Consider the following 27,338-nt stretch of genomic DNA (forward strand, 5'->3'; position numbering starts at 1 on the left):
GAAAGACGGTAAGTTCAACTAGCATCATGTGACCTGGAGATCCTTACGGAGGTACCTGCGGGCAGTCGGGTAGATGAGTCTGCAGCTCGGGAGAGGGTGTCTGGGGGTAAGCTGGGTATATTCTACTCCCTTTTCAACTTTATTTAAACAAGGTTCCCAGACGAATGCACTGCTCAGATCAACATATTGAGAAAATACCTTCAGTAGTTTTCCAGCTTTGATTGAACTCGTCCCATCTCACGTGTTCGGAGCCTCTAAAATAGAATCTAAACTCATGCAGAGTTGAGAGCAGACAGAAGAAATATCTCAGAAGTAGACCCTAGAAGATTGTGTGATTGATTATCTGTGGGGGGAGGGTGGGGTCAGAAGATGAGAAGATAAAGAGAGGAAGTGATAATGCCTCCCAAGCTGACTTCTCTGTTTATACTTCCTCCTTTAATTTTTTCTCGCTCCAACTTGGGGCAAAAAGCAGCTACCTTCTACTGTAGAAACAGCACCCCTGAGACTGTGGAGCTTCTTTTATGTCTCTTCTATCTATGTCTCTTCTTGCCCTCCCTCACCTGCAGACTAAAATGCAGCCTATGCGGTTCGATTACTTAACTTGTCTCTATTTTATCACGAACCTCCCTTGCTCAGGTACATGAGATGGCTCCCTGTTAGCTCTCAGATCAAGGTTGAACTTCTCGCTCTGCCACCAGAAGCTACTTTTCTGGACCCTCCAGTTTGATTTCTCTCTTTGATGAAATGCTACCCACACCTTTATGGCCCATTTTGTCTCATGCTTGGTAATGATACTATTCAGATTCCTGGAAGTGCCAACCAATAGACCTTTCTGTGATGACGGAAATATTATCTTCCTGTGTTGTCCATTACTGTAGCCATGAGCCACAAGGGGTACTACTGAGCCCTTGAAATGCGGCTGGTGTGACCGAGGCACTGAATTTAATTTATTTTAATTCATTTCATTGTACGTAGCCAGTCACGGCAAGTGGCTATAGTACTGGACAATGCAGTGCTGGGGGCTTGTTCTTTCTTCATCTACTAGAGTACGGGTAGGTTTCCCACCTCCCTAGAGTGTTCTGCAAACTCTTAGCAACTGCCTTCCAGCTACCCGCCTTTTGCTGGTCTGCCCTCTGCCCCCGTTCCGGCCCACAGCCTGGCTCAGACCTCCTTCCCGAAGGGCTGGGCTCATGCGCTCTGTATGTGATGACTGGCTCACAAGCAAAGCTTATCACGGTTATTATTTTCATTATGAGAAACAGCTCTAGAAATAGTAGCAGATCTCTTTGTTTACTTTATCCGGAACAAGTCACACCCACAGACAAGAGAGACTGTTCAAAGGAATGAACCAGGAAAGTCGTCAAAAACAAGTCCAACTCAGGGCCCACCAGGCTTTCTTCTCTGATATTTGAATCACCTCATGATAGGGCTGGCCGATGAGCCATACCGAGGGCCGAGGTGGGAGATGGCTCTGCTATGGGACAGAAGGAGCTCCTGCTTCGTTACTGTCTCATCAGAACCCCCGCTGTCATGTCCCCAGTGTTCAGGCCTGATTGGAGCAGTGGCTGTTTGCTCTGAGCCCTCTGTACTCATGGCCCAGTACCTACAGTCATATCACGTATGGTAGATGTATGGGTGAATGGGATCATTTCTGAAATATAACAGATGGTTAGCCAAGGCCTTGATCCCATGCATACGGACAAAGTGTTCACCTACTTGTCACAAGGACATCAAGACCCCTCTTGGCCAAGTATGAGAACATAACATTCTCATATCTACTCTTCCTTTGCCAGGCTATTCTGCAATGCACAGACACTTCTAGGGGGAGGTTTTGAGTGTTGCGTATTTGTTTTTGCCACTACAGAGCATAAAAAGTTTCCCAGAGCTATCCCAGCAGCTGAATTCTTCTGTGCTGAGTTCATTCTCTTCAGTCTACGGTGTCTTTTTGGCCCCTGCTCCCCCTATCCTACTTCTTCAATTCTTGTTGGAGTTCTTCAGTTTCTCCCATTTTCTAGAGCAGTCCGAACAGTTTCTGTGGGTCTCTGGGGGTAGCCTGAGTCTGCGGGGACCTGAGCCTTCACAGCCACCACGTGGCACCCACCTGCTTTCCTCCTCTCCTGCGCTGGCTGCCTTTGGTGGTATCACCCTAGAAGCCTAGAAGCCCTCCCTCCCAAGTCTGATCCTGCTTCAGCTGGGTGAGCTCAGAAGTCACACTGGGCTGGGCAGAGGCTACCGAGGTGAGGGAAAATCCCTGTGCGTCTTCCAGAATCCCTCACTCTTCAGAAATTCTGTGTGCCAACCATTCTTTCCATCTCTGCCCTCTTTCTAGTACGAATGTGAGTCTTTCCATGTTACAGTTTCTGACCTAGAGAGACACAGAGCTGTGCACAGTTCTTCCAGTTCCCTCCTCCGCACTGTATTCCTGCCCAAACCCTCCTCTGGTTCCTTCAGATCATTTAAACAGCCTTAGAGCAAGTGATCAGCCCCAGAGTGGCTGTTCTTTGAGTTACAGATGGAAGGCCTTGAAGATTGCAATGAACTGAAGATTAAGATCAAAGATGAAATTCGTAACTGGTGTGCCGGGACACGTGGATATAAAGCACACTGCTAAATTTTCATCAAAATGTCAAGTTACTTTTTACTGCAACGGGGTATCGGGGTATCTGCACTCTTATGATATCTGTCTAATAGGAGGTAGAATCAAGTGTGTCTTGTGCCCTGGTGTACAGCATAGGATGATCTCTCCAGTCCCTGGTGGGAGGCTACGGGTGACTGCAAGTTGGCACCTTGGGAATGAGGGTATGTGACAGGAGCGCAGACCACTCGTGGGGTTGAGGGAGCCCAGTTAGGGCAGAGTCCGCTTCAGACAGCAATCCAGGATGAGCTATGTAAATAGGGTGATAATTATGGATCCAGTTAGAGTCAGTGGAAGAAAGACTCTGTAATGCTGTATAAAATTCTGGTATTTGAAAGCAAGTCATGAACATAAATAAAAGGCAAAAACTGCAGGCCTGGAGGGAGATAGAAAGAAAGGAATCAAAAGCCATGAGAGAAGCTGTTGAGTCAATGCATTGAAAATGGGAATAAAGGGAGAGGGAAAGCTTGACAATGCAGCAATATTTTGAAATGAAGAGGGAAGTCTAGGAGGTTCTGGAAGATGATCTCCATCTTCGCAGGAGGAAGTAGTCATCTGTTGATAAAAATAATGAGTGACATTTGCTCACCTTGGACCAGGGACTGTGCAAAGTGGTTTATATATATTAACCTGCTTAATCTCCACAACGATTCCATAGAATAGGGCCTATGATGACCCTAGTTTCACAAGCAAGGAAACTGAGGCTCAGAGAAGTTGCCTAATGTACCCAGGGTCAAAGAGCCAAGAAAGGAAAAACTGGTCTTTACCAGGTGAGATGAGATTGGATGAGAGTGGAGTTGGCTTAGTTCAGCTTCTTCGTGAATGCTCTGGGGCCTGACAAAAGCTGGATAAAGGGATTATAAGATGGAGACTTCCGCCAGCAAGGAGGAGAACCCAAACACTGGGGACTGGCAAGTGTGGAGCACACCGCGCAAGGTCGAGGAGACACGGAGCTCCAACGCGGTTTTCAGGGAACTGTTGAACCAGCTGCGAAAGAAGGAAGGGGAGAATCAGAGGAAGGACATGTTGACCCCCAGGGGACCACAGGCCGGCTGATGGATCGCTGTGGAGAGGAGGGAAGGAGAGAGTTATCCTGGGTGGGAGTTACCATGGAGACAAGCTGCAGACACCTGGATCTAATCTGATGAGAGGCAGAGCTCTCATGTGAAAACAAAAGCAAACTACACGGTGCAGTGGGTTGGGGGGGTCTGGATTCAAATTCTGCGTCTGTGTCCTGGTGGCAGATTCATGTCATTTTCAAATGCTTGTGTGCTGTCAGCCACATGGGAGGGACAACCCAACTGAAAACGTAGTAGGAAGGCAACTACAGGGAGGCCCTTGGTCCAGCAGAAAGGGCTGTGAACACTCTCCGTGGGCGGGGGACAGAGAGCACTTGACGACACCGGGCAGGAAGATTCAGGAGGTGCCGACATCCTGCACACTGGCTGTGTGGTCAGGGGTCGGGGGGCTTTGGGGGGCCGCTGGGGCAGGGCAGTACTGGACAGTGAGGTTGGGGAACACAGTGGCTCCTTCTGAGGAAGAAGCCGGGCAGCTTCTGGCTGGCTCTGCAGCTGTGTGGGACTCACCCTAAACCCTGAGAGCAAGAGGCATTATTTTCTCCCCTCTCTTGTCAGATATTGACTCCCACGCAGGAAAAAGGAAGCACCTTTTGTCAGATGCTGTGGCCACTTCCTCTTCAAAAGGCTCCAGCCAATCTCTGGCTTTGCAGAACGAGGGCGCCGACTCCAGCTGCCGGACCTTGAGGGTGTAGGGCCCCAGGGCCGGCGCTGACGGGAGCTGGCCCCTCGGCTGGCCCGCTGGGTTCCGGGGCATCCTCTCTGCTGCAGATCTGGACCCCTGAGCCCAGCCTAGCTGGGGCCCAGTGCTTCCCGGCCCCTCCCTGCACACTGCTCACAGCCCCCGTCAGCCCGCCTGTCTGTCCCTCTCCACAGCTCGGTCAAGGAGCGTGATGACCGGAGAGCAGATGGCGGCCTTTCACCCTACATCCACCCCCAACCCACTGGAAAGACCCATCAAGATGGGCTGGCTGAAGAAGCAGAGGTCCCTCGTGAAAAACTGGCAGCAGAGGTACTTCGTGCTGAGGGCACAGCAGCTCTATTACTACAAGGACGAGGAGGATGTGAAGCCACAGGTACCAGCCTGGCAGTTTGCCCCCTTCCCAGGGCTGTCCCCTCCTGGGTGCGGGAGGTGAATGGAGCCCCGGAGATCACTACAGACTCGCAGGGGGGCTTCTTACTAGGATAAGACCCCTGTCCATTTGAAAGGACTTTTCTCTCTCCTTCTCACCCTTTGTGAGATACATAAACTGAGTTGCAGAGATGACAGGGTGATCCTCCTCCACGGAGCCCCAAGATAAGCACTGGGGCTCTTCCTAAACGCAGCGCTAAGTCAAGGTTGGCAGCGTGGTCTTGATGGGGATGTGAATCACAAGGGCTCAGGGAGAGTGGATTTGGGTTCAGGAAAATTGATTTGGGGCTTTCATTTATTTGTCTGTTCAATCAGTATTTATTGAGCATCTACTGTGCGCCAGACACTGTTGCAGGGAGTTGAAATAACTCAGTGACTAAAACAGATAAGCACCCCTGACATGAACTTAGAAGATGGGGAGGGGGGAAGCAGAAAGATAAACATAATAAGAAAAGTATGTGGTTTGTTAGAAAATGACTAGCTCTATGAGGAAAAAATAGAATGGGCTAGAAGGATCAAGCATTTGGGGGAGGTGGTGCAATTTCAAGAAGGGTGGCCAGAATGACTTCATGAGAAAGGGGACATCTGAGCAAAGATTAAGGAGGAGAGGCAATCCGCCAGGCAGATCTCTGGGTAAAGAGCACTCCAGGCAGAGGGGACAGCCGGTGCAAAGGCCCCGAGGTAGAGCATGTCTGATGTGTGCGGGAAATAGCAAGGAGGTCAGCGTGGGAGCAGCAGAGTTAGGGAATGAAAGGATCAGAGGAGATGAGGTCAGAGATTGGAGCGTTGGGGGTTGGGACGCAAATTGTAAAGGACATTGTAGTCCACTGTAAGGACTTGAGTCTTTACACTGAGGGCGATGGCAGGCCTTGCAAAGTTCCTGGCAGAAAGGAGTCATGCTTGGGTTATGTTGTAAAAAGACGGTTCTGGTTACCATGCTCAAAAATAGATCTAAGGCTGAAGGGAGGAGGTATAAGGGTAATTTAGGTGAGAGGTTATTATGTTTAGAATCTCAGTGGGCTGGAAGAAAATGATCAGATCCCTGATATACTTGAAAATGCAGCAAACAGGACTTCCAGATGGAGTGGATGGGGCTAGAGAGGGCTTTGATCGTAAATCTTGGGCCCGGGTCTTTTCTTCCTGCCTCATTGATTCCTCATGGCCATCGTGGTGGATGAGAGCAAAAGGGGATGCTATTAACAGCTGAGAGACCCCAGGTGTAAATTGTATGTCTCAAGGCCACCAGGAGGACTGGACACCCTTTCTAGAGCTCATGCCTGTGGAGGTGGAAGAGTGGGCAAGGAACTTATTAGGGAGGACAGACTCTAAAACTTTCTGGAGCCAGAAGAAAAGCCCCAAGAAGGATAAGGATATTGAAGGTGGATGGCCGGGTAAGCAAAGAAGTGAGAAGGTCATTTGGAAGAGGACAGTTCTCTCTAAGGGCAGGCTTGGGGCTCTGTGTCTCATCGGCAGTGCCCGGTTAATCAGGCCCTCCACTCAGAGGGCTGTGAGTGTCTGTCCCTGCAGAGGCTAGAGAGGGGCCAGAGACCCCACCACTGCCTGGGTTCTTGCCCAGTGTGCTGTGCGTGGTAACCAGACTTTCTTCACTTTATGAACAGACCCTATCGGAGGCAAGCAATTACAAGCTAAGATGGGGTTCCTGGTACATTAATAGCCGAGGCAGGAAGTCTTCCCATAGCCGAGGCAGGAAGTCTTCCCGTCTGCGGAGCGTGAGGGAGATGGCAATAATGTGTTAGCCTTCCCAAAGCAGCAGAAAGGGAAGTTCAGTGAGGCTTACTTCCGTGAGGTGTAGCGGGGAGCTTGTGTTCTTTTCCTGGCTCTACTACCATCTGGCCATGTAATTATTTAATTTTTCTGGACCCCTCTTTTTTTCTTTTGTAAGATGAGACAATCATACCTGACCTGCATCTGTCACAGGATTAAATGATATGAAGGACATGTAAAAAATTCTTTTGTAAAAACATAAACAGATGTCAAAGAGTAAAATAAATTATTGGAGGTCCTGGCTTGTTTCCCTTACTTTTGGAGGAGGAAACTCTGAGTCCTCTCAGGATTAAATTAGTCTGATAATTAGGTAAAGCTTCTTCTAGAATGACAAGTATGGTTTATTTTTTAGAAAACCTATTAATGTATCAGACCAATAAGTCAAGATCAAGAAGTCAAATGAGAAAAACCACACAACCCCTAAATAGATGGCTGAAAAGAGCATTTGATAAAATCCAAAACTCATTTCAGATATAAAAAGTTTTTTTTAAAAAAGGAATAAAATGATAATTTCTCAGAATATTTTATTTTATATGGATGTGAATATTTTGATTACAAAAGCTATACGGGTATATAGTTGGAAATATGGAGGATGCAGAAAATCACAAAGTAGAAAATAAAAATTATCCCATCAGTAAGAAATAACCACCTAAATCCTCAATTCTTCCAGTTTTTTCTATGCATATACCTTTAGAAACTCATCTAAATGCAAAATTAGTATAATAGTATTCTTTAATTAAAAATTAACAATATGTCTTGAATATTGTCCAGTATTATTAAATATTATTCTACAATGTAATTCTTAGTGGTGGCAAAATAACTTATTTTATGGACATTCTATAAGTTACTTAACCAATTTCCTCCTGGAAATTAGTTGAGAATTTGGGCTGATTTTTCTATGTTATTATAACAAACAAGAATTAAGTGGACATCCTTGTAGATTTTTCATATATCCATCATTATTTTATTAAGATAAAGAAAAGTCTATTCAAAATAAAATACTTTTATTATGCTATCATTTAACATTGTTTTGGGATTCATAGACATTGCAAATATCTAGACATGAAATGAAAGATATGAACTAAATTCTTGGGAAAAAATAAAGGTCTATTTCCACACTATGTTTCACACCATTCATGATTCTGGATGGGTTAAAGACTTACGTGTGAAAACGAGTTCATAAAAATCTTAGAAGAAAGTGTAATTATCTGCATGATCTTTGGGAAGCAGGTGTTTCTTAAGCATAGCAACAAAGACAGCACAAGGAAAAGACTGATTTAATTTCATAAACAGAAATGTCTGTACCTTAAAAACCAAAATAATATGGTGAAAAGGCAAAAATAAACAGGAAAAATTGTAAACAACTATTCTTCCTATTTAAAATAGTCTCAAATCTTATAAGAAACAGCAATAGGAAAATGAGCAAATGACGTAAATGGGCAATTTCCCAAAGAAATGTAATTGCCAAAAAGCATATGTAAAAAGTCCACTCATTCATAATTAAAGACATGCAATGGAAGTTAATGAGACACCATTGTCCCCTTATCAAAATGGCAAAGATTTTCTAGAAATTCCAATGTTAGTAAAGACCAGGGAACAGGAATTCTCATGCACACCTGGCGGAAATGAAAATCTCTACAACCTTTCTGGAGGGTAATATGCCTCTTAGAAATGCAGATTCTTTGACCCTGCATTTCTCTTGTTTTTTTGTTTTGTTTTGTTTTTGTTTTTTTGCGCTACGCGGGCCTCTCACTGTTGTGGCCTCTCCCGTTGCGGAGCACAGGCTCCGGACGCGCAGGCTGAGCGGCCATGGCTCACGGGCCCAGCCTCTCCGCGGATGTGGGATCTTCCCGGACCGGGGCACGAACCCGCGTTCCCTGCATCGGCAGGCGGACTCTCAACCACTGCGCCACCAGGGAAGCCCTGACCCTGCATTTCTAATGTAGGGGTTTATAATAGTGATGTGGAAACAATGCCCGGTGGTAGGGGCTAAGTTATGTGAGGCGACTTTTATATATCTATCCGATAGAATATAATTCAGCTGTTGATGCCCTAAATTAATACTTTTTGAAATTGAAAGATGTCCATAAATATAATTGCTTTGAAAAAAGCAGTAAACAGCAGGATGATTTATATGCTAATCCTATCCTTGAGGGAAAAAAACAATGAATCTGTAATTTATGGGAAAAGGCTTGGAAAGCAATACACAGAGGTGTTAACTGAGTTATCTCTGAGTACTGGAGTTACACATAACTTTTACTTTTCTTCTTTCTCTATGACTAAAATATAAATTAGTTGTAAATTTAAAAAGAACACACATACACTCCGATTCCTAAAAAACCCAAAAAACAAAAATCACTCCAGTAATCTTAGAGCAATCAGATGAAAAATGCCCTCATGTATACTGATGATGTGTACGTTTGGTGCAGCCTTTCTAGAAAGCAATTTGGTCAGATTTCTAAAAGCCAAAAAATATCATATCCAGAATGACTCAGTCATTCTGGTTTTAAGAAGCTATCCAAAAGAAATAATAAGATATATGCAGTGCTATTTGTAATGAGAAACATTAGACCAAATGTCCAACAAAGGGGAATGATTAAGTAAATTATGGGGCCCTCTATGATGCACCCTTGTATGTGCTCTTCGAGGGGACCCTGGGGTTCAGGAGAAGGCAGTCTGTGCAGTTTTTCCTCTGAGTTCTCAGAAAGGTCTGTCTAGCTCTAACAGTATAATGCCCTGTAAGTCCTTGACCTAGCTTCCTATAACTCATTTCGAAAGTTTCTTTGTCAAGGAAGTTGTTTAAAACAGAATCTCAGTGAATTGCCCTCAAGTCTCTGCTACAATGATGGTTTTAGACAATCCTGGCTTAGCTGTTCCATTGCCTCATCTGCTTTCTCTGAAGTTAGAGCAGAGAGTTGTCTATCAGGGGCGAGCTGGGAAATGTTTAACCAACAGCCCTGTGGTAGGGGAGTTGTTTTGGACACAGCATTTGCCAATTTCTGTTGTGTAAATACTCCCACTGTGGCTGATTCAAGCTACCAGCATCCCTGAACCCAGAGTTGAGAAGGGATGTACAGTAGCACAGTGTTAGGTAGTATTTCTACCACACAGATAGATTTGATGTCAATGACCGTATGAACAGAAATAATAGTAAAATAGAGCAAATAATTAGGTGAATAGAAATTTTTTTCTTTTCTTTTGTATTTATATGAGATGATGGATGTTCACCAAACTTATTGTGGTGATCATTTCTTGATGCTTGTGGGTCAAATCGTTGTGCTCTGCACCTTGAACTTGGACAGTACGGTATGTCAATTGTGTCTCAGGGGAATTGCGAGAAAAAAAAGAAAAAGAGAATTAGAAAGTGATGAATTCTGAGTAGTACTACCTTTATATTTAATATACAATATTTCATTGTAAGTTTGTATAATTTAACTTTTAATAATGGCTGTGAGTTATGGCACCAGAATAAAACACTATGTTGTTTTTTCAGACAGGAGGAAGCACTGCCTGGTAGGAAGATAAAGAAAGTGTCATTTCAGGGGTACCTGCTTCTCCTAAGTTCGTCTCTAAACTATTATTTGATAGTTTCATCCAAAAATAGTAAAAATAAAATACAAAGTACGTAAATGCCATTTATTGAACAGTTCCTAAGTGCCAGGCTCTGTGTTAAATGTCCTGAATATACTATCCAGCAGCACAATCTAAGGGTCATTTTTATTCTGAGGCCACTGATGTTATTTAAAGATGGCGAGGAGCATGTAGGTGGTGGTTATTTTTAGGTAATAAAATTAGAGAAGTGTAGGCAGAACTGTTTTTCTTTTCTCTTGTCCTCCTTCCCCCGGCTCCCCTCCTTCCCCTCCTTCTCCTCTTCCCCTTTCTCTCCCCCCACCTCCTCTTCTGCTTTCGCTTCTACTCTTTTTCTCACTCAGTCTTAGACATTTGCATTTATAGACCCCCAAGAAGCATTTATTCTTTCAGGATTCTGAGCTGATCTGGGAGTTCCTTAAGACTCTTCCTTTATAGGTTTTCTGCTGCCAATCCTTTTCATCCACGGTTTGTTCTAGAAAACAAGACATCACTGTTTACTCAGCTCAGAATCAGACACACTACCTACGACAGCTAGTGAAATGTAAGTTATGAGTAAGGAACTCTAGGACAATTAACTGTGCCCCCTCCCTCGTGCTGTTACTTAAACTTTGAAAGTGTTGGTTTCCTCATCTGTAATGTGTTAGTGGCCATCCTGCCATGTTTCTGATCTGAGGGCTGTTCTGAGGTCTAAGGAGATGTTGCATGTGACAGTGCACTGTCAATGGTGAAGCAATGAGCGTACACGTGGTGGAAGTGACTTGGTTTTCTGATGACATATTCATGTGTAAGGTCACAAATTCCACCCTCACTCCACCCCTCCCCCACAACAGATCCATGAGCCTCCTCCCCTTGCCTGTTCAAGGGACGTTAAGCTGATGGGTCCCAGCACTTCCACTGTGATGGTGAAGAGCACAGGGTTTGAACACACTTCTGAGATGAATTACCATTCTGCCACTTACTAACTCTGTGACATTGGACAAATCACAGAACCATTCTGACCCCCAGTTTCCTCACTTGTAAATTTGTGTAGCAATACCTTGTCTGGAGAATTGCTTAAAGGCCTAAGCGAATAATACACATTCAAGGTGCTTAGCAGAGGGACAGACGCCTGGAGTGTGCTGCTCAGAAGCTCTTGCTGCTACTAAGTACTGCATCTCCTCAATGAACCTGTGGTTCAGTCCTCAGTGCCCTCTTTGGCAGCCCTGCAGGTGGTATGGTCCCCCCAGTCTCAGCATGGCCTCCACAAAGATCAGCTGTCTTGTCTGGCAAGGAATTTTGGCTCTTGGAAAGTAGGAAGAGGCAAGTGTTGGTGATGGCACCCTCTCAGTTCATTCTCCAGTCAGAACTTTGCCCTCCTGTCTCTTTAGGCACCTTGTTTGCTCTCACATAGCTGCTACTTAATTTGACCAAGGTCTCGGTAGCAGAAGTGCCCCATTCGAAGCTGGGATGCCAGCTTTCCATGCTCCTCTCTGCTATCCCATCATTATCCTATCTGTCCTCCAACTTTATTTTAGTTCATAGCTGGTAATGATTTTGCTTACCTTAAAGGCCTTGCTTTCAATCTTTCAGGGTTGCATGTATCTACCAGGGAGTACAATCAAGGAGATCGCCACAAACCCAGAAGAAGCCGGGAAGTTTGTCTTTGAAGTCATTCCAGGTAGGTGACGAAATGTGGGATAGACGTGCATCACGTTCCCATGTTACTTCTGACCCCAGAAGTCAAGGCTACATTCAGTGAGTCTGTCAACCAGCTAGCCAACCAACCTGGTAAGAATGCATAATAGTTCTGTATATAGTTAAAGATCCCATACTAGTTCATTAACGACATGTGAACTAAGTGGGTGTGCATCCGGTTGAGCTCTGTAAGCATTTCACGAGCACCTGCTTGGAGCCAGGTATCCACTAGGCCCCGAGACACTGATCGGAAAGCGCATCATCCCTGCTTGCTAGAAGGAGCTCAACTTTGAAGGCGAGTGGGACAATAAAATGAACAGTTAAATTATAAATTGAACCACGTGAAATCGCCATGTTGGTAGGTCAAAACCGGTCGGCAGTCAACAGTCTCATATGGTTCACTGTGACCTATTAAGAAATGACAACTCCGACTTACTGAGCACTTACTACATGTCAGGTGCTGTAATCTACCTATTGTACAAGTTAGCCGCGCACTGGAGGGTGTCTCTTTCTAATCAAGAGTTACCTTCCTCGAATGCATTTGGGGAAAGGGGAAGTTTGTCTCGGTTTGTCTCAAGGGGAGTTTGCTGGTGTCTGTGGAAGTCTGTCACACTGAGGCTCTTCTCCCTGTCTCTTGCACCTTCACCAGCCCCCACCAACCAGCAGGAACTACAGGGCTGCTGGTCCAGCTATGCAGCCAGGTTGCTGCTGCCATGCTGAAACAGCAGGGGAGGCCAACGTCCCCTGAGTGCCCCTTGCCTTGAATTTCTTCTTACCTCTCACACAAGGTAGCTGTGTGCATAAGAAACTTGATGGCAAAGTCAGTGTAGCAGAGAGGGTAGACATGCCCCATCTGGAGCCAGCCTGCCCGGGGCCACATCCTGGCCCTGCCACTTACTATGTGTGTAATAGTGATCAATTATTTAATTTAATCATTTAATTTAATTATTTAATTTCTCTTTGCCTCTGTTTCTTTACCTGGGAAATGGGGACAATGATGATGATAGGATTAAGTAAAGAAATATATATGCCACACTTGGTGCAGTGCCAAGTGTTTGAAGTTTTGGCAATAACTAGAGGAAACTGTAATGGAGAAACCAATCCCCAAACTGGCTCTGACTATTTATAGAAAACAAAGAAAAACAGGGTTTTTTTTTTTTTTTAAAGTTCAGCTCTTCCCAAATGGCCCCCTCATAGGCACTCCCTTGCTTTTTATCTGAGGATCTATCCATTTTTTCTTCCTCCTCAGAGGAAGAGCTTACTTTTCCAGTCTCTCCTTTCTGGGATAACCCCACCCTTTTCCCATGAGGTTTCTTTTATCTCTAGGATCCTTGCCCAGCACAATTCAAGGGATGTGACCATTCATGATGACACATGTCCCAAAACCTGATTTTTCAATCTGGGGTGACCCTATTGAGAGCTCCAACTGCAAATTTACTGTGGACTTTGCAGTAAATTGAAGATTGCTGTTACTGTAGGATGAAGATTTGTCCTCTCATTGTCACTCACACTTACAGCTGTCCCCTGGGCTGCTGGGGGAATTCTTGGACAGATTCACACGTGTGTGTACGTGCACATACACACACTCAACTCATAAGGACAAACAACAATTCTAAAGCAATAGTAAGGCAGGGAAACATTTTCCTAAAGACACCATCATTCTCAAGGCTCCACCTAACCTAAAATGAGACAATCCTTTATGTTATGATGTAGAGAATTTTCAGTTCCTCTTTTTGTCATGCTCTTGTGCAAGACACTTCTCAGGGGCCAGCGCTGGCATAAGAAATGGCCTTCCTAATCGGGGCCCCCTCTCTGTGATCACCAGTTTCAGCTGCGCAAAGGCCATAGAGAAGAATTTGGTTATTGTTATGCTGTTTTTCTTTATTTGGAGCAAAAATCTGAGGCAAGCTTCTCCCTCGCTAACTACCTCAAGCAGAATAATTATCTGTTCTCCCACCCAAAGGGAGTCATCAGGGATGGGGAGTTTATTCCTTCTGTAGAATATGTAGCATTTAATTCTCATACTGCCTTCGGAAACGTTACACCAAAATTACTGAGCACCTGCTACGAGCCAGGCACTCTTGTAGGAACTGGGGATCCAGCAATGAACAAAACAGCCTGTATGCAGCTTACAGTCAATGGAGGGAGACTGAAAACAAGCCAAATAAATGAGAACATTGTACAGTTTTATTATGGGATAAGTACTATGGGAAGAAAGCAAAGAAAGAGAAAGCACCGGATGAGGTGGGGATGGCAACTGTTGATTTGTCATTTGAAGTAGAGCGGGAAGAACAGACATCATTGAGAAGGTGACCTTTGAGCCAAGATCGAAGGAAGTGAAGGCGTGAGCCAAGAGCACATCTGGAGGAAGAGCATTCCAGGAAGGGGAGCAGCCAGTGAAAAGTCTCTGAGCTTAGTTCTTGTGTTCAGGAAACCTCAAGGAGGCCAAGGTGGTTACAGCGGAGAGCTGAGAGGGGAGAAGAGTAGGTGATTTGGTCAGGGGTGGGCACAGGTTTTACAGGCACTGGTAGGCCAGTGTAAAAAGTTTAGTTTTTGTGCTAGAAGGATGGAAATCCATTGGGAGGTTTTGAGCAGAAAAGTAACGTGATCTGACTTTTGTTTTAAAACCCTTTTGAGTTGAGACTAAAAAGGGGCAAAGACGGAGCAGGGACACCAGTGAGGAGGTTATTGTAATTATCCAAGTCAGAGATAGTAACAATGAAAGGGGTGAGAAATGATCAATTTCTGGACACACTTTGAAGGTAGAGAGGACTTCATTTGCTGATGGATTGGATGTAGGAAAGAGAAGTCAAGATTGACTCTAAGGTTTTCACGCAAACAACAGGAAGGATGGCTTTCCTGAGATTTGTGCATGGGTGGAAGATCAGGGCTTTAGCTTTGGACGTATTAAATAATTAATTCAATTTTAATGATAAGGAAACCAATGTTCAGGATAATTTAGCTACTGCTGTGATAGAGGTGATAGGATGTTAAGGGATTTAGAAAAGGGAGTCCCCACTCCATTTGGAGTGGGAGGGGGAGGTTTGAAGGAAGGGTCCTTAGAGAAGATAACATTTGCATTAGGTTTTAAAGGATGGATAGGAGTTCCTTAGGCAGCGGAGGAAAAGAAGGGAGGTTCCTTTCTGACAGGGGTAGCAGCCCAATAGGTGACACAGGCTGAACAGACTGTTTAAGTCAGAGAAAGTATGTGCCTGAGGGCAGAGATGCTGTTCATGGGCTTTGTGTTAATGTCAGGCAGTTTCCCTCAAAGACAGCTCTTCCTCGCACCCCAATGTGGCCAAACATTCATTTTTTTGAAGGGTAACAAAGAATTTTCAAATTCCCTTTGGTTCTTGTCTCTTGAATCTATCTTAATATTACCCAGCCTCACCTTCCTTACCCTTTGGGATGACTGACTTCTCAATCCATCTTGTCGTCAGCTCTTCTAATCAGAAAGATCAGTCCATGGAAGCCCTGATCATTGAGGAACATCCTGAGAGCTGCTCAGTGGTGTTGCCATGATGGAACTAAAGGACTCTCTCAGGAATGAGAGAAAACTGAGAAGGCATGTTCTTGATAACGTAATAGACTGGAGTGTAGGCATGGTGGAGAAGGACACCAGATAAATTTTGGCCAAGGTCAAATTTGAGGCACTATGGTCTGGTGGAAACTATTGGGAGAAAGACCCATGGCCTTGCCTTGAGTTTGGTGGTAACTTACTGGGTACCAATGGGCAAGGCCCTTTGCATCTCTGGGCTGCAGTTCCATTATTTGTAGAGCGGAAATGATCCTAGAGCCCTACTCTATTACTAAAGGATGTTGTGTTTCCTATGGGATTCTTTAGTTCTGCCCTGAGGGCTTTTTACTGCCCATCTTACTTCTGGAAACACCCAGTTTCAGGATGTTCCTCAGTGGCCAGCACTTCCATGGGCTGACCCTTCTGGCCAGAAGAGCTGATGACCCAGTGATAAGATGGATTCAGAATCAGGTTGTCCCAAAGTGTAAAAGAAAGTGAGGCTGGGTAATATTAAGATAGGTTGAAGAGACTGAAAACAAAGGGACTTTGAAAGTATTTTGCTGCTATGTAAGAAAATACAGGTTTGGGCCCAACTGGGCAGCTACAACAGGCTCTTTTTTTTAAAGCTTTTTAAAAGTTGAAGTATAGTTGATGTACAATATTATATAAATTACAGGTGTACAATATACTGATTCACAGTTTTTGAAGGTTATACCCCATTTATAGTTATTATAAAATACTGGGTATATTCCCATGTTGTACAATATATCCCTGTAGCTTATTTTATACCCAATAGTTTGTCCCTCCTAATCCTCTACCCCTGTATTGCCCCTCCCCCATCCCTCTCCCCACTGGTAACCACTAGTTTGTTCTCTATATCTGTGAGTTTGCTTCTTTTTTTGTTATATTCACTAGTTTGTTGTATTTTTTAGATATCACATATAAGCAATATCATACAGTATTTGTCTTTCTCTGACTTATTTCACTTAGCATGATGCCCTCCAAGTTCATCCATGTTGCTGCAAATGGCAAAATTTTGTTCTTTTTTGTGGCTAAGTAATATTCCATTGTATATATATATACCACTTCTTCTTTATCCATTCATCTGTTAATGGACACTTAGGTTGCTTCCATATCTTGGGAATTGCAAATAATGCTATGAACATCGGGGTGCAGGTATCTTTTCAAATTAGTGTTTTTGTTTTTTTCAGATAAATACCCAGGAGTGGGATTGCTGGGTCATATGGTAGCAAAACAGGCTCTTTTTGAAGGAAATGCCCTGTTTTGAGAAGAATGGGTTGATGTCCCCTAAAGCAATGTGAGACTTAATAGTATCCTGTAACTGAAAGGGATTGCTGTTGTTTTCTTGTACTTTGTAAGACCTATGTTTGATGTGCCCCTTCTCCCTCACCTCTCCCTCTCTCTCCCTATTTTTCTCTCTTTGTCACTTTCTCTTATTCTTTCTCTTGGTTTCCCCTCCCCACTCTGCCCCCTTGTCATTTCTTCCACCCTTTTGTCCATTTGATAACACCAACCCAGGACACACTACGGATGTCTGTCTGTAATCTTGGGTTTAAACTGAAAACGATAAAGAAAGTCCGAACAAACTTCATTTGTCCATCAGCTATGTGTCGAGAGCCTACCATTTGCAATGTCTTCATGCAGGCAGGAGGGCAGTAATCCTGAACAGGAGGCACCGATTCATAAGAAAGGCACACGGTGCTCATTGGCCCTCCCTCCTGAGTTGCTGTTCCCTCCTCCAACCCCACAGCTGAGCTCAGGGTAGCCTAGGAAGGTATCCATGATTGACGTGATGGACTTAGGTTTCAGAATCGTATGGGCTGAGCCTGTCTCCTCTTGTACTGACACTGCCCCTTGAACTTCCTCTTAATTGTTGATAGGAAATGGCTTCTGTCCTCCATGGGGACAGATCTCAGCCCAAATCATCTCAGTTGCAAACCACTGAGTTCAGTGATTTGTGTATAGGATTAGAGCTCCAGCAAAAACAATAAAGGTGCCTAGATACTCAGTTCTGCTGAGGAAAAGTAGATGCTTTTGTGCTGTTTGACTGCTCGTTTAATTGGACCAAAGAAGCAATTCAGGCTCAGCTTCCCCTCGCTGCCCCTTGCCCTGGCCCCCGACCAATGTATGACCTTCATTGGTGTTACTTCTTCCTCCAGCCTCATGTGACCAGAGTCGCACAGGACAGGACTCCTATGTCCTCATGGCCAGCTCGCAGGCGGAAATGGAGGAGTGGGTTAAATTCCTTAGGAGAGTTGCTGGCACACCCTCTGGAGGTAAGGACTCCTGCAGGCTTTCCTGGACAGGTGTCTGTGACATCTCAAGGATGGGAAGGAAGTAGTTTCAGACAAGAGCTTTCCTTGAACAGTGTTCAAAGAAGACCACCAGAGGACAACTCTGAGGCCATGCTCATTGCCAAGGCTCTAACTTCCCTCCCTGGGTGATCTCAAAGCCAACTCCAGATTAGCTGGAAGGACTGCAAGCCCTTTGCACTCATCGGCAAATGTGTGTGATGCCCTGAGGCAGTCCTTTCTCCTCTCTGGACACAGTGCTCTCATCTGTAAAATGAACGGGTTGGACCAGCTGACCCCGGTTCCTGGCAGCACTAACCTTCAGTGGTACCAAGAGCCTGCCCAGTTATGGGGGTTTGGGAACCCAAGAAGGTTGATGGCAAGATCTATTCTGAAAGCATAAGTTAGGCTGATCAACACAGGAAACCAAAGCTGCTGTCCAGAATTGCGGTGGTCACAAGGGGGAGAGGTTCTGGAATTGTGTCTGCAGTCTTACAGGTACACAGTGAATTCAGGGTTGAACACTTTTCTGGGTTACAAGTGTTTGAGTTTATAAGCTCAAGTTCAAGGTTACAAGTTCAGGTGTTTGAGCTCTCTGAGAACACCCGGTGTTGTGTCCACACTACAGGAGGGCCCTGCCTGTGAATAACTAATGTGAAAAAAATCTGAAATTAACCGACAGGTGAATCCAGTATGTGTTTCTTCCTTTCATAAAAATATGAAAGAACTGATGATGCAATCTCAAGTGACCATTTTCCTTCAACTTTTTTAGGAACACGCTCATTTGTGTCAACTCCGGGATAACAGTATAATTTATGATTATTTATCAGTTATGCTGCCTGTTATTTTGGAAATTATTCAGGGGGGCTGTTAGAGCTCAAATATTAAATATTTATTTGATTACTCAATAGCTTCTTTCAAAAATTATGAACATCTTAACAATTTTGTGGACATTTGTAAAAATATAGAAAAATAAGCACTCCTAAAACTACCAGATGTGTTTTTATATTTTCCTTCCAGCTGATGTTCATATATACATACTTGTTTCTCAGGATGACAAACACAGGATTTATGCAGTTCAACACCTTTCATTTTCTAGCTTAATTTTCCCGAAGGGCTGTATAATCTTAATTGATAAATTTTATCCAAATGATGTTAAGCAAGAAAGAGGTATTTACTGGGCAGGTGCAAGCTACTCCAAGAAACCGAGGGCAGGAACTTCCAGGAGGACTGAAGGGACTGGGGCTGAGAACTGTTAAGCATGAGCTTGTCCCGTCAGTGTCCCTGGGGCCACGCGGCTTCCCATTCCACTTTTTTTTTTTTTGCGGTACGCGGGCCTCTCACTGTTGTGGCCCCTCCCGTTGCGGAGCACGGGCTCCGGACGCGCAGGCTCAGCGGCCATGGCTCACGGGCCCAGCCGCTCCGCGGCACGTGGGATCCTCCCAGACCGGGGCACGAACCCGTGTCTCCTGCATCGGCAGACGGACTCTCAACCCCTGCGCCACCAGGGAAGCCCCCCCATTCCACTTTTCGCTGCCTGCCTGTTTTTGCCTAGTTAACAGCCCTCTAGCGCTCACGCCTGTCCCAGATACTGCTGTGCCAGCCCCAGCTTTCCTATATTTATCCCTGGAGTACCAGCAGAGGCTGAGCTCAGCCTCTACTGCCGCCCCATTCCAAACTCCTGGCTCAGCTGTGGTCAGGAACTGGGGCAGGGAGAAAGTCCTCTGGCCAGTGACCTGCCCAGGAGGAGCTGTGAGAAAAGAAGTGACTTGGATGGGACAGCCTAATTTGAGTGCCTGCCTCATACAAATAGCTGCAACCTATTACAAAAATAGAGGAGCGTAGTTCCATTAACCATTTCCCAATTCCTAAACACAGTAATTTTTACGGTGCTAATCAGGTTGAGATGAGGGGTTTATTTATTAAAGCTCTGTTATGTGCTGCTCAGCCTGGATGGTCTGACCTGTGACCTTCCTTATTGCCCTGGATTGTGAGATGGCTGACATTTTCTGTTTTCCCTGGTCCAGTGCTTTAGGCTGTCTGCAGTGACAAGGGTAGCACATGTCGTCTAAATTATGTACCTGTTCTGAGTCAAAATGCTGTGGAGGCACTGCGACCAGCATCTATGCCCCGTGTGGTGCTCCGCTCAGCCTTGTCAGGGTGAACCGCTGCAACGGTCATAACCCACATGGGGATTTCTCCCTCACCCCGCTTGGAGGCCACCACCATCAGAAGCAAGTCAAGCGTAAGTCCTGTAGGCAGAGGAAAGTCCAAGGGAGGAGAAATAAGAGTCCAGCACTATTTACGTATTCAAAGAACAAGGTTTGGATTTGATGTGGCATCTCAGATTGAACCAAAATCGGAGATCTCAGGATGAGAAGGCATTTTAAGACAGCAGAGTCCAGTCTGAGGTCTTGGGACAAGGCAGACATTTGCTCTTCCTGTTTGTAAGTCAGGAAACTTCAGTCCTGAGGAAGTAAATGATTTGTCCAAGGGGCCCAGCCGTCGAGGGGCAAGGCTGGGGCTCCTGCCCCTGGGGAGGCCCTCTTTCGCTTTGTAAAGTTCCTCTGATCTGGGTCTACTAGATCGGCAGGGCATGCCCCCTCACACGCTGGAAAGTCACTGAGGTTTGCTGCTGTCTTTTTTCAGCTCTTCATGAAACTTTCTATGACTTTTCCCACCCAGAACCTACCCACTTCTCACCACCTTTGTTACTTGCCATCCTGGTTGAGGCGCCAGACTGCCTTGTTCGAATTGCAGCAGGGGTCTCCAAACTCTCTCCACGCTTCCAGGCTCGCCTTCTTATAGTCTGTTTTCAACAGAGAGAAGAGTGAGCCTATTAAACCTGTCATCTCAAGACCCTTCTCTGCTCATCACTGTCCAATAGCTTCCTTTCTCTCTCAGAGGCAAAGTCAGAAGCCTTATACTGACTCCACGCACAATCTGCCCCCACCCCCATGACCTCTCTGACCTTGTTTTCTAGAACCCTCTCCAGTGCTCATTTCACTCCAGCTTCACCAGCCTCCTTGCTCTTCCCCAAACACCCTAGGTACATTCCTGCCTCACAGCCCTTGCACTCGCTGCTTCCTCTGTCTGGAACCCTCCTTCCCCAGGGTGCTGCACGGCTTGGTCCCTTGCTTTCCTCAGGTCTTTGCTCAAACTTCACTTCAGTGAGCCTTCCCCTGATCGTCCCGTTTACCATTGAACCCCTTCCCCACCAAGTCATTCTCATGACAGTTCTGCAGAGCTGAGGCTTCTTCCTGCCCCGACTCCTTTTCTGGCTCCCCTGATGGGAGAGAGGGTCCACATGTTTCCCGTGGCATACCTAACTTCTTCCCCTCAGCTCCTCCTGCCTCCGAGCTGACTCTGAACACGCCTCTTACCTTGTCCGATTTGATTCTGGGACCGATTCCAGTGGGTGTGAGTTGGGGAGAGGGGGAGGGCTCCCCACACGGCTAAGCAATTCTTGGACACCAGCTCGGTGTTCTACAATTTAACTCAATTTTGATACTATCTACCTGGAGATAGCTTCAGATTTCACAGGTTAATGGCTCAGTCCTGCAAGAATGCCCTCACATGCCTATGGCAAGTCCACATTGTACCCTGTGCGTCTGACCAACCAGCTACAGATTGGAAGTTCCACAACCCCCTTCTTCAAATAATGTGCTAGAGTGGCTCACAGAACAGAGGAAACCAGTTTCCTTACTAGATTACTGGCTTATTATAGTAGAACAAAGCTCTGGAACAGCCAGATAGAAGAGATGCATAGAGAAGGTATGGGGAACGGGCACGGAACTTCCATGCCCTCTCACAGCGCCATTCTATCTGCACCTCCTTGTGTTCACCAACCCGGAAGCTCTCTGAACACATCCTTTCGGGCTTTTCTGGTGGCTTTAGTACATAGGCATGATTGATTAAATCATTGGCCATTGGTGATTGAACTCAATCGCCAGCCCCTCTCCCCTCCCTGGTGGGTGGGACTGAAAGTCCCAAACCAATAATCACATGGTTGGTTCCCCTGGCAACCAGCCCCCATCCTTAGCTGGGATCCAAAAATTACCTCTTTAACATAACGAAAGACACTTTATCGCTCTCATCACAGGAAATTTGAAGAGTTTTAGGACCTCTGTGTCAGGAAATGGGTGGAAGACAAAAAAATATTTATTATTATAAATCACAATATTGCACCTTGGAGAGCAGCTCTTTGGTGCACCTTGATGTTCCAGCCTTTTCCTTCCTAGACAGCCAATTTATCTCTATCTCTCTCTCTCCCTTTTTTTTTCTTTCTTTCTTTCTTTTCCTACCTTTTCTTAAGGGCCCAGCTGGAAAGGTTAGATTAATTTTTTCCCAGAAATTCTGGATGCAAGTCTAGGTTGCCCCAAATTACGTAGGAGAAAAGGAAGGGAGGCGATCACACCTCAACTTCAGGTGACTTGTTCCCAGGCTCCCAGCTGCCCACTTTCTCCAAACCACCTCCTCCTTTTAGTAAGAGGGCTTTGCCTTCCCTGGATCTCTGCATTGAAACCTGGTCTCCCTCCCATCCCCAGGAGGCTGGCAGCCACACTGCAGATTGTTACCCAGTCGGGACCTGCTTTGCCTTCTTCCTCTGGAGGGTGGCCTCTGAAGTTTTCCTTGGGCCAGCGCTGGGTGCAGAAGCACTGCACTAAATTATGCATAGTTCTGCCCCACCCAACCAGGTTGAAAGACCCTGGGGCAGGTCTCATGGTTTAAGCGTCTTTGTGTGTTTGCCAGCGCTAGGCATGGATCCTATAAATATGCAATTGTTCTATGCCTCAGGTTCCTTTTCTCCCTCTCATTTCTTTAGGTCTCTGCAGCCTCCAGAGCAAGATTTCACAACCCACAGCCCAGTGTAGCCTGTGGGAGTATAGTCTCTGTGATTCACTGTTACCTCATGTGTCCTGCTTCTTTCTCTCTGGCTAAATGGGACATTACGAGGGATGATTTTTATTTATTTTCATTAATTCCCTCACCTCCCTTCCCCTGAGATCCTATCCGCAGGCGGATACTTATTTAATTCATTTACTCAACAAATATTTCTTGAGCATGTGTCACGTGCCAAGCGCGGCACCAGCGCTGGGAGTACAACAGTGAGAGAGAGAAGAAGAGAGAAAAAAAGAAAAGACAAAGTCTCTACTTTCAAGGAGATCACAGTCTAGCAGAAGACACAGAAAGGAAACAAAAACCCCAAGGAAAACCATAAAATTACAACTGCGAAAAGTACCATGAAGAAAAAAACTCATGATGCTATGGAGGGGAAAAAAAATGTCTTTTTAAAGAAGTTCAGGGACGGCGTCCCTGAACTAGTGATGATTAAGCTTCTATCTGAAAGGCCAGTAGAGGCCAGCTAGGCAGAGAAGGGGGAAGAGGAGCAGTGTCCCAGTCAGAGGAATAGCATGTGCAAAGGTCCTGTGGCAGAAAGGAGAATGGGCTCCGGAGTGAGAGGAAGGTGAGAACAGTGGAGATAGCTATGTTAAAGATGTGGATCTTCATCCTAAAGTGGCTTGGATGAGGGTGGGGGTGGTGGAGATGGAGAGAAGTAAACAGGCTTGCTTGTTTCTGTGGTAGCATTGCCAGGACATGGGAGTGAATTTGACATGGAAGGAGACTGTGGTGTCAAAGATGGGTCCTCCTTTCCTAGGAGCACATGGAAGGGTGAACTTGGTTGGCAGCATCACACTGACCAGGACCCTTCCTGGCAGTCCTTCCCTGCCTCTGCCTATCCTGCTCATGACGCCGAGAGTCCATTTCAATTCTCCTGGGCGTGTCTAGTTGGCCTGCTGCACTGTTTGCTGAATCTTCTCAATGGGAGGGGTGAAATCATCTCATTTTACCCGGCAACCCACCTCCAAGATCCTTCTCTCTGAACGCTCCACTGAGCCACATGCAACTCAGTCACTTCCAGGGAAGGGTAGGCTGGCTTCATCAGCGCTAAGTGAAATCCTGTGTTCCTGCCAGAGGCTTTGATATATGGAGCGATGTTGGTAAGGGCTGTGTGTGGGATTTTTCTTTTTTTTTAACCCACCTCCCTGGTATTCTTTGAATGGCAGTTGACAGTTCGCTGCTAAGTAAAAGGAGGCACTTATTTTTATTGCGGGGGCCTTGACAGCTTTATGTTCACTCTTTAAAAGCCAAGAGTCATGTGTGTAAAGGTGAGTGGGGAGAAGTAGTGTGGGAAGGAGGAAGGGAGGGCCGGGGCAGGTGCCGACACATCCCATGGTTTCAGTGCCGGAATCAGAACCTGAGCAGTATTGACAAGCATGTGTTGATCTGGAAGCAAGAGGGGATGGTTCTTGCAGCTTGGGGAGGAGGGAAGGTCTGAGCCTGGCCCAGCAGAAAGTACGATTCCTCGGCCCCCGCCATGCCTCATATTCCCAGGATGCCGCAGTGGGAACTGGGCTGTGGCTTTCCTGCCCTGGCACTGCTCTTTTGCTGGAATTTCAGGAAGAAAACCCCCAAGCTCCAGAAGAAAGGTATTTCTTTCCTATTTTGTGATTCAATTCTTCCACAGAAAGACAGTTCGCCCAGCTCACCTTCCCTCTCCTGTCTGAGAGGGGGATGCTCTTGGGACTGAGCCTCTGGGGACGGGGCCAGTGGAGAGAGGGAGGAGAGGGGCAGGGCGGGCTCTCGGTGACCTGCGCTGGACTGGAGGTGGGGTGGGAGGGGCTCTTGTCCTGAATCCAGGAGGGTTGGAGCGATGATGAAGTAGGAGCTAGGTTAGAAAGGAGGTGACAGCTAATCCTTCTACTTTTGCTTACCGGAACCAACACAGTGTTCTGGGGTTTTCCAGCAAATCTGGGGAGAGGGCTTAAGAAGTAAAGAATGGAGGATGGCTTGTGAGCAGAAACTGCGCAGCTTACCCCTCTCTCTCTTCCCTTGAGCCTTGCTGCTGTCTGAAATTTCACCTAGACAATTTTATTCCACTGAGCTTAAACAAGAAAGATTAAAGTACTGATTTTAGAATCACAGGGCAAATATGACCTTGGACAGATTCCTAATCTGAGCCTCAGTTTTCTCATCTATAAAATGGAACAATTGTAGGGTTCTTGTGAGGACTAAATGAGAGCACACATGAACGCTTTTAGGGTAGTCTGTCATAAATTAGCTTAATTAATTAAATGTATTAATAATTAGATTACATATTGTAATTAATTAAGATTTGTGCCTGTTTAGATGGAAATGCGTCTATTAATGGTGACGGGTCCAAAGTGATGAGCAGTTCCGGGTGGATGAGTGGCCGGCAGAGGTTAAAAAGAGCAGTAGGGCACTAGTTCCCTGAAGGACTGAGTGCAAGCTAGGAGGGCATGGCACAGAAGGGGGAGCTGGGTTTCACCTCTTGGAATCCTTGGGGTGGGAAATGGTCGTTGAGTACCTGTCTGCTGTCTTCCTCCTTCACTGGTCCCTTCCCTAGTTTCCCTGGATTTTTTGGTTCATCTATTCCCTTATATTTAGGCTCTTTCATGTCCACCCAGGATCAAAGGGTAGCAATCAGGATCCAGAAGTCAGCGGTAGGTAGAACTCACGATCGGGTCTTTGGAGTTCCAGGGATGTTTTGGATTCCAAATGCATCATATGCGCTGTGAGATGAAAAGTGACAAACCCTGACCTAGACAAACTGAACAAACAAGGATGCCCTTTCTCTCATGTTAGAAGGGACCTGTGGGTCCTGCTGTCTCTAGAGCAGTTCGTGGTCATTTCTTGGTAAGAATAACTTGGACTGATTTCTAGGCTGGAGATGGAACGTTTGGAGTCTTTATCACATGGGTGATATTTAAAGCCGCGAGATTATGAAGTAGATGCAGATGCAGAAGGAAAGGCCTGAGACACTGCAACCTTTAGAGGACAGGGAGGAAGGAGGAATCATCCAAGGAGGCAGGGAACGAGAGGCCAAAGAAATAAATGGAGAACCAAAAGTCATGTGAGAAATTGTCTCAAGAAGGAGGGGTGATTTGCTGGGTCACATGTTGCTGATGGGGCAGTTCAGATAAGGACTAAGAATTTGACCCTGGATTTTAAAAATGTAGAGGCCATTGATTTCTTTGACAAGCCCAAGTTTGAGGAAGTGCTGAGCAGAGTACATTTAGGAGAGAAGATATGGGCAGCAGGAGGAATGGAAGACAGCAGGTAACAGCACTTTGAGGACTAGTCCGTCATGTGGCAGGCTCTGTGCCAGGAGGTGAAAATAGATGGTGAGCCAGGCGGGCTGTCTGCCTCTGAGGAGCCCACAGTCCAGTGGAAGAGAGATGCTTAACTAGATCATCATAAAGGGACACGAGAAGCGATGAGGTATGCACAGGGAGCGCCATGAACACAGCAGAGAGAGTAACCGATCCCCTCTTAGAAGAAGGTGTTTGACTTCAGGCTGCAGGAACATCAGGTTTCCAGGTGGGCAGGAGGGAGTGCTTTCACTCCAGAGTTTTTAAGAGAAAGACTATTTTTCCTTCTTTCTATCACAATCTCCAGCTACCAAAGAAGCTGGTCCACAGCAGACGCTCAGTCTATATTTGCCAAATGATTTCATGAGTGCCAGTGGAAGGAATTTGCAAGAAAAAGAACTGCAAAAGAAACCACTACAATAATGTGGACAGTACGAGCGAGGATAGAGAAGAGAAACAGTTTAAAGGGGATTTAAAATGTCCTGATCTGTTAAGAAGGAAGGAGGGTTGTTGCAGGTACTTCTAATGCTCACACTTTTGCTAACTGGATTGGTTGAGGGTGGGTACCTTGCGTTAATGGCTTTGTACTCTCAAGGCCTAGGAAAGTGCCTGCTGCTTGACTGCTTGATTGACTGAAGGCTATTGTCTGTGGCGAAGTGTGTAGGAGAAGCAGTGATATGGGAGAGTTGGGAATGGGATGAGAGTGAGATTGGAGAAGACAGTGGGAGAACTGCCATCAGATGTTGGGCTTATAGGCACAGAAAGAAATGAGGGAGATAGAGATGATATAGAGAGAGAGATTGGACCAGGTATGCGGATTTATGTGTCAGTTTATAGGTGATAGCCAAATGCCTGGAGTTGTATGAACTTTCCCATGGATAACATCTAGAGTGAGGAGAAGTCTGAGTTGGAATGCTAGGAAATGACACACTGAAGGGGCAGGTGGAGGAAGGGCAAGTACAGGAGCCTGCAGAGAGATGAGACTAGAATGAGGGTGGATGGTTTCACAGCCACATAAGGAGAAAGTCTTGAGGAAGGAAGGAGAATCAATACCATCAGAGTCTTCAGAGAAGACCAGTAGAGTGTGGAATGAACATAGGTCAGATCTGGCCATTAGGAGGGCACGAGAAATCTTAGTGAGCAGATTGGATGGGAGGATACAGCTTGTGAAACCAGGTTGAGATGGATTGAGAGTTTCCATGAATAACAAGGGAAACAGTAGAGGCTATGAGGGTGGATGACTCTTTCCAGAAGTAGACGTGTTTTTCTATGAGCATATTGGTGAAGAGAAGAAGGGCAGGTATTAGTTGATTGCATGAGAGCAGGGGTGGGAGATGATTCTTTAATAAATTGGTAAAGATTTAGACTCACATGCTCTTTCAATCTAAGATATAAGAGAGGAGTGAAGACCTAGAAGAGGTGGAAAAGGATGGAACCCACAG

General features: G+C 45.8%; 1 protein-coding gene across 1 annotated transcript in view; it reads left to right on the forward strand.

The window, feature by feature from the left end:
* ARHGAP25 (Rho GTPase activating protein 25) overlaps positions 1–27,338 on the forward strand; it is an 87,827-nt gene that overhangs the window by 35,568 nt on the left and 24,921 nt on the right. The window contains exons 2-4 of the mRNA XM_028497036.2: positions 4,588–4,787; positions 11,789–11,876; positions 17,591–17,707. Of these exons, the coding sequence (XP_028352837.2) occupies positions 4,588–4,787; positions 11,789–11,876; positions 17,591–17,707 (405 nt within the window). The remainder of the gene's footprint in view (positions 1–4,587; positions 4,788–11,788; positions 11,877–17,590; positions 17,708–27,338) is intronic.

Source organism: Physeter macrocephalus, chromosome 12 (assembly GCF_002837175.3).
Source record: "Physeter macrocephalus isolate SW-GA chromosome 12, ASM283717v5, whole genome shotgun sequence".
NCBI classification, from domain to species: Eukaryota; Metazoa; Chordata; class Mammalia; order Artiodactyla; family Physeteridae; genus Physeter; species Physeter macrocephalus.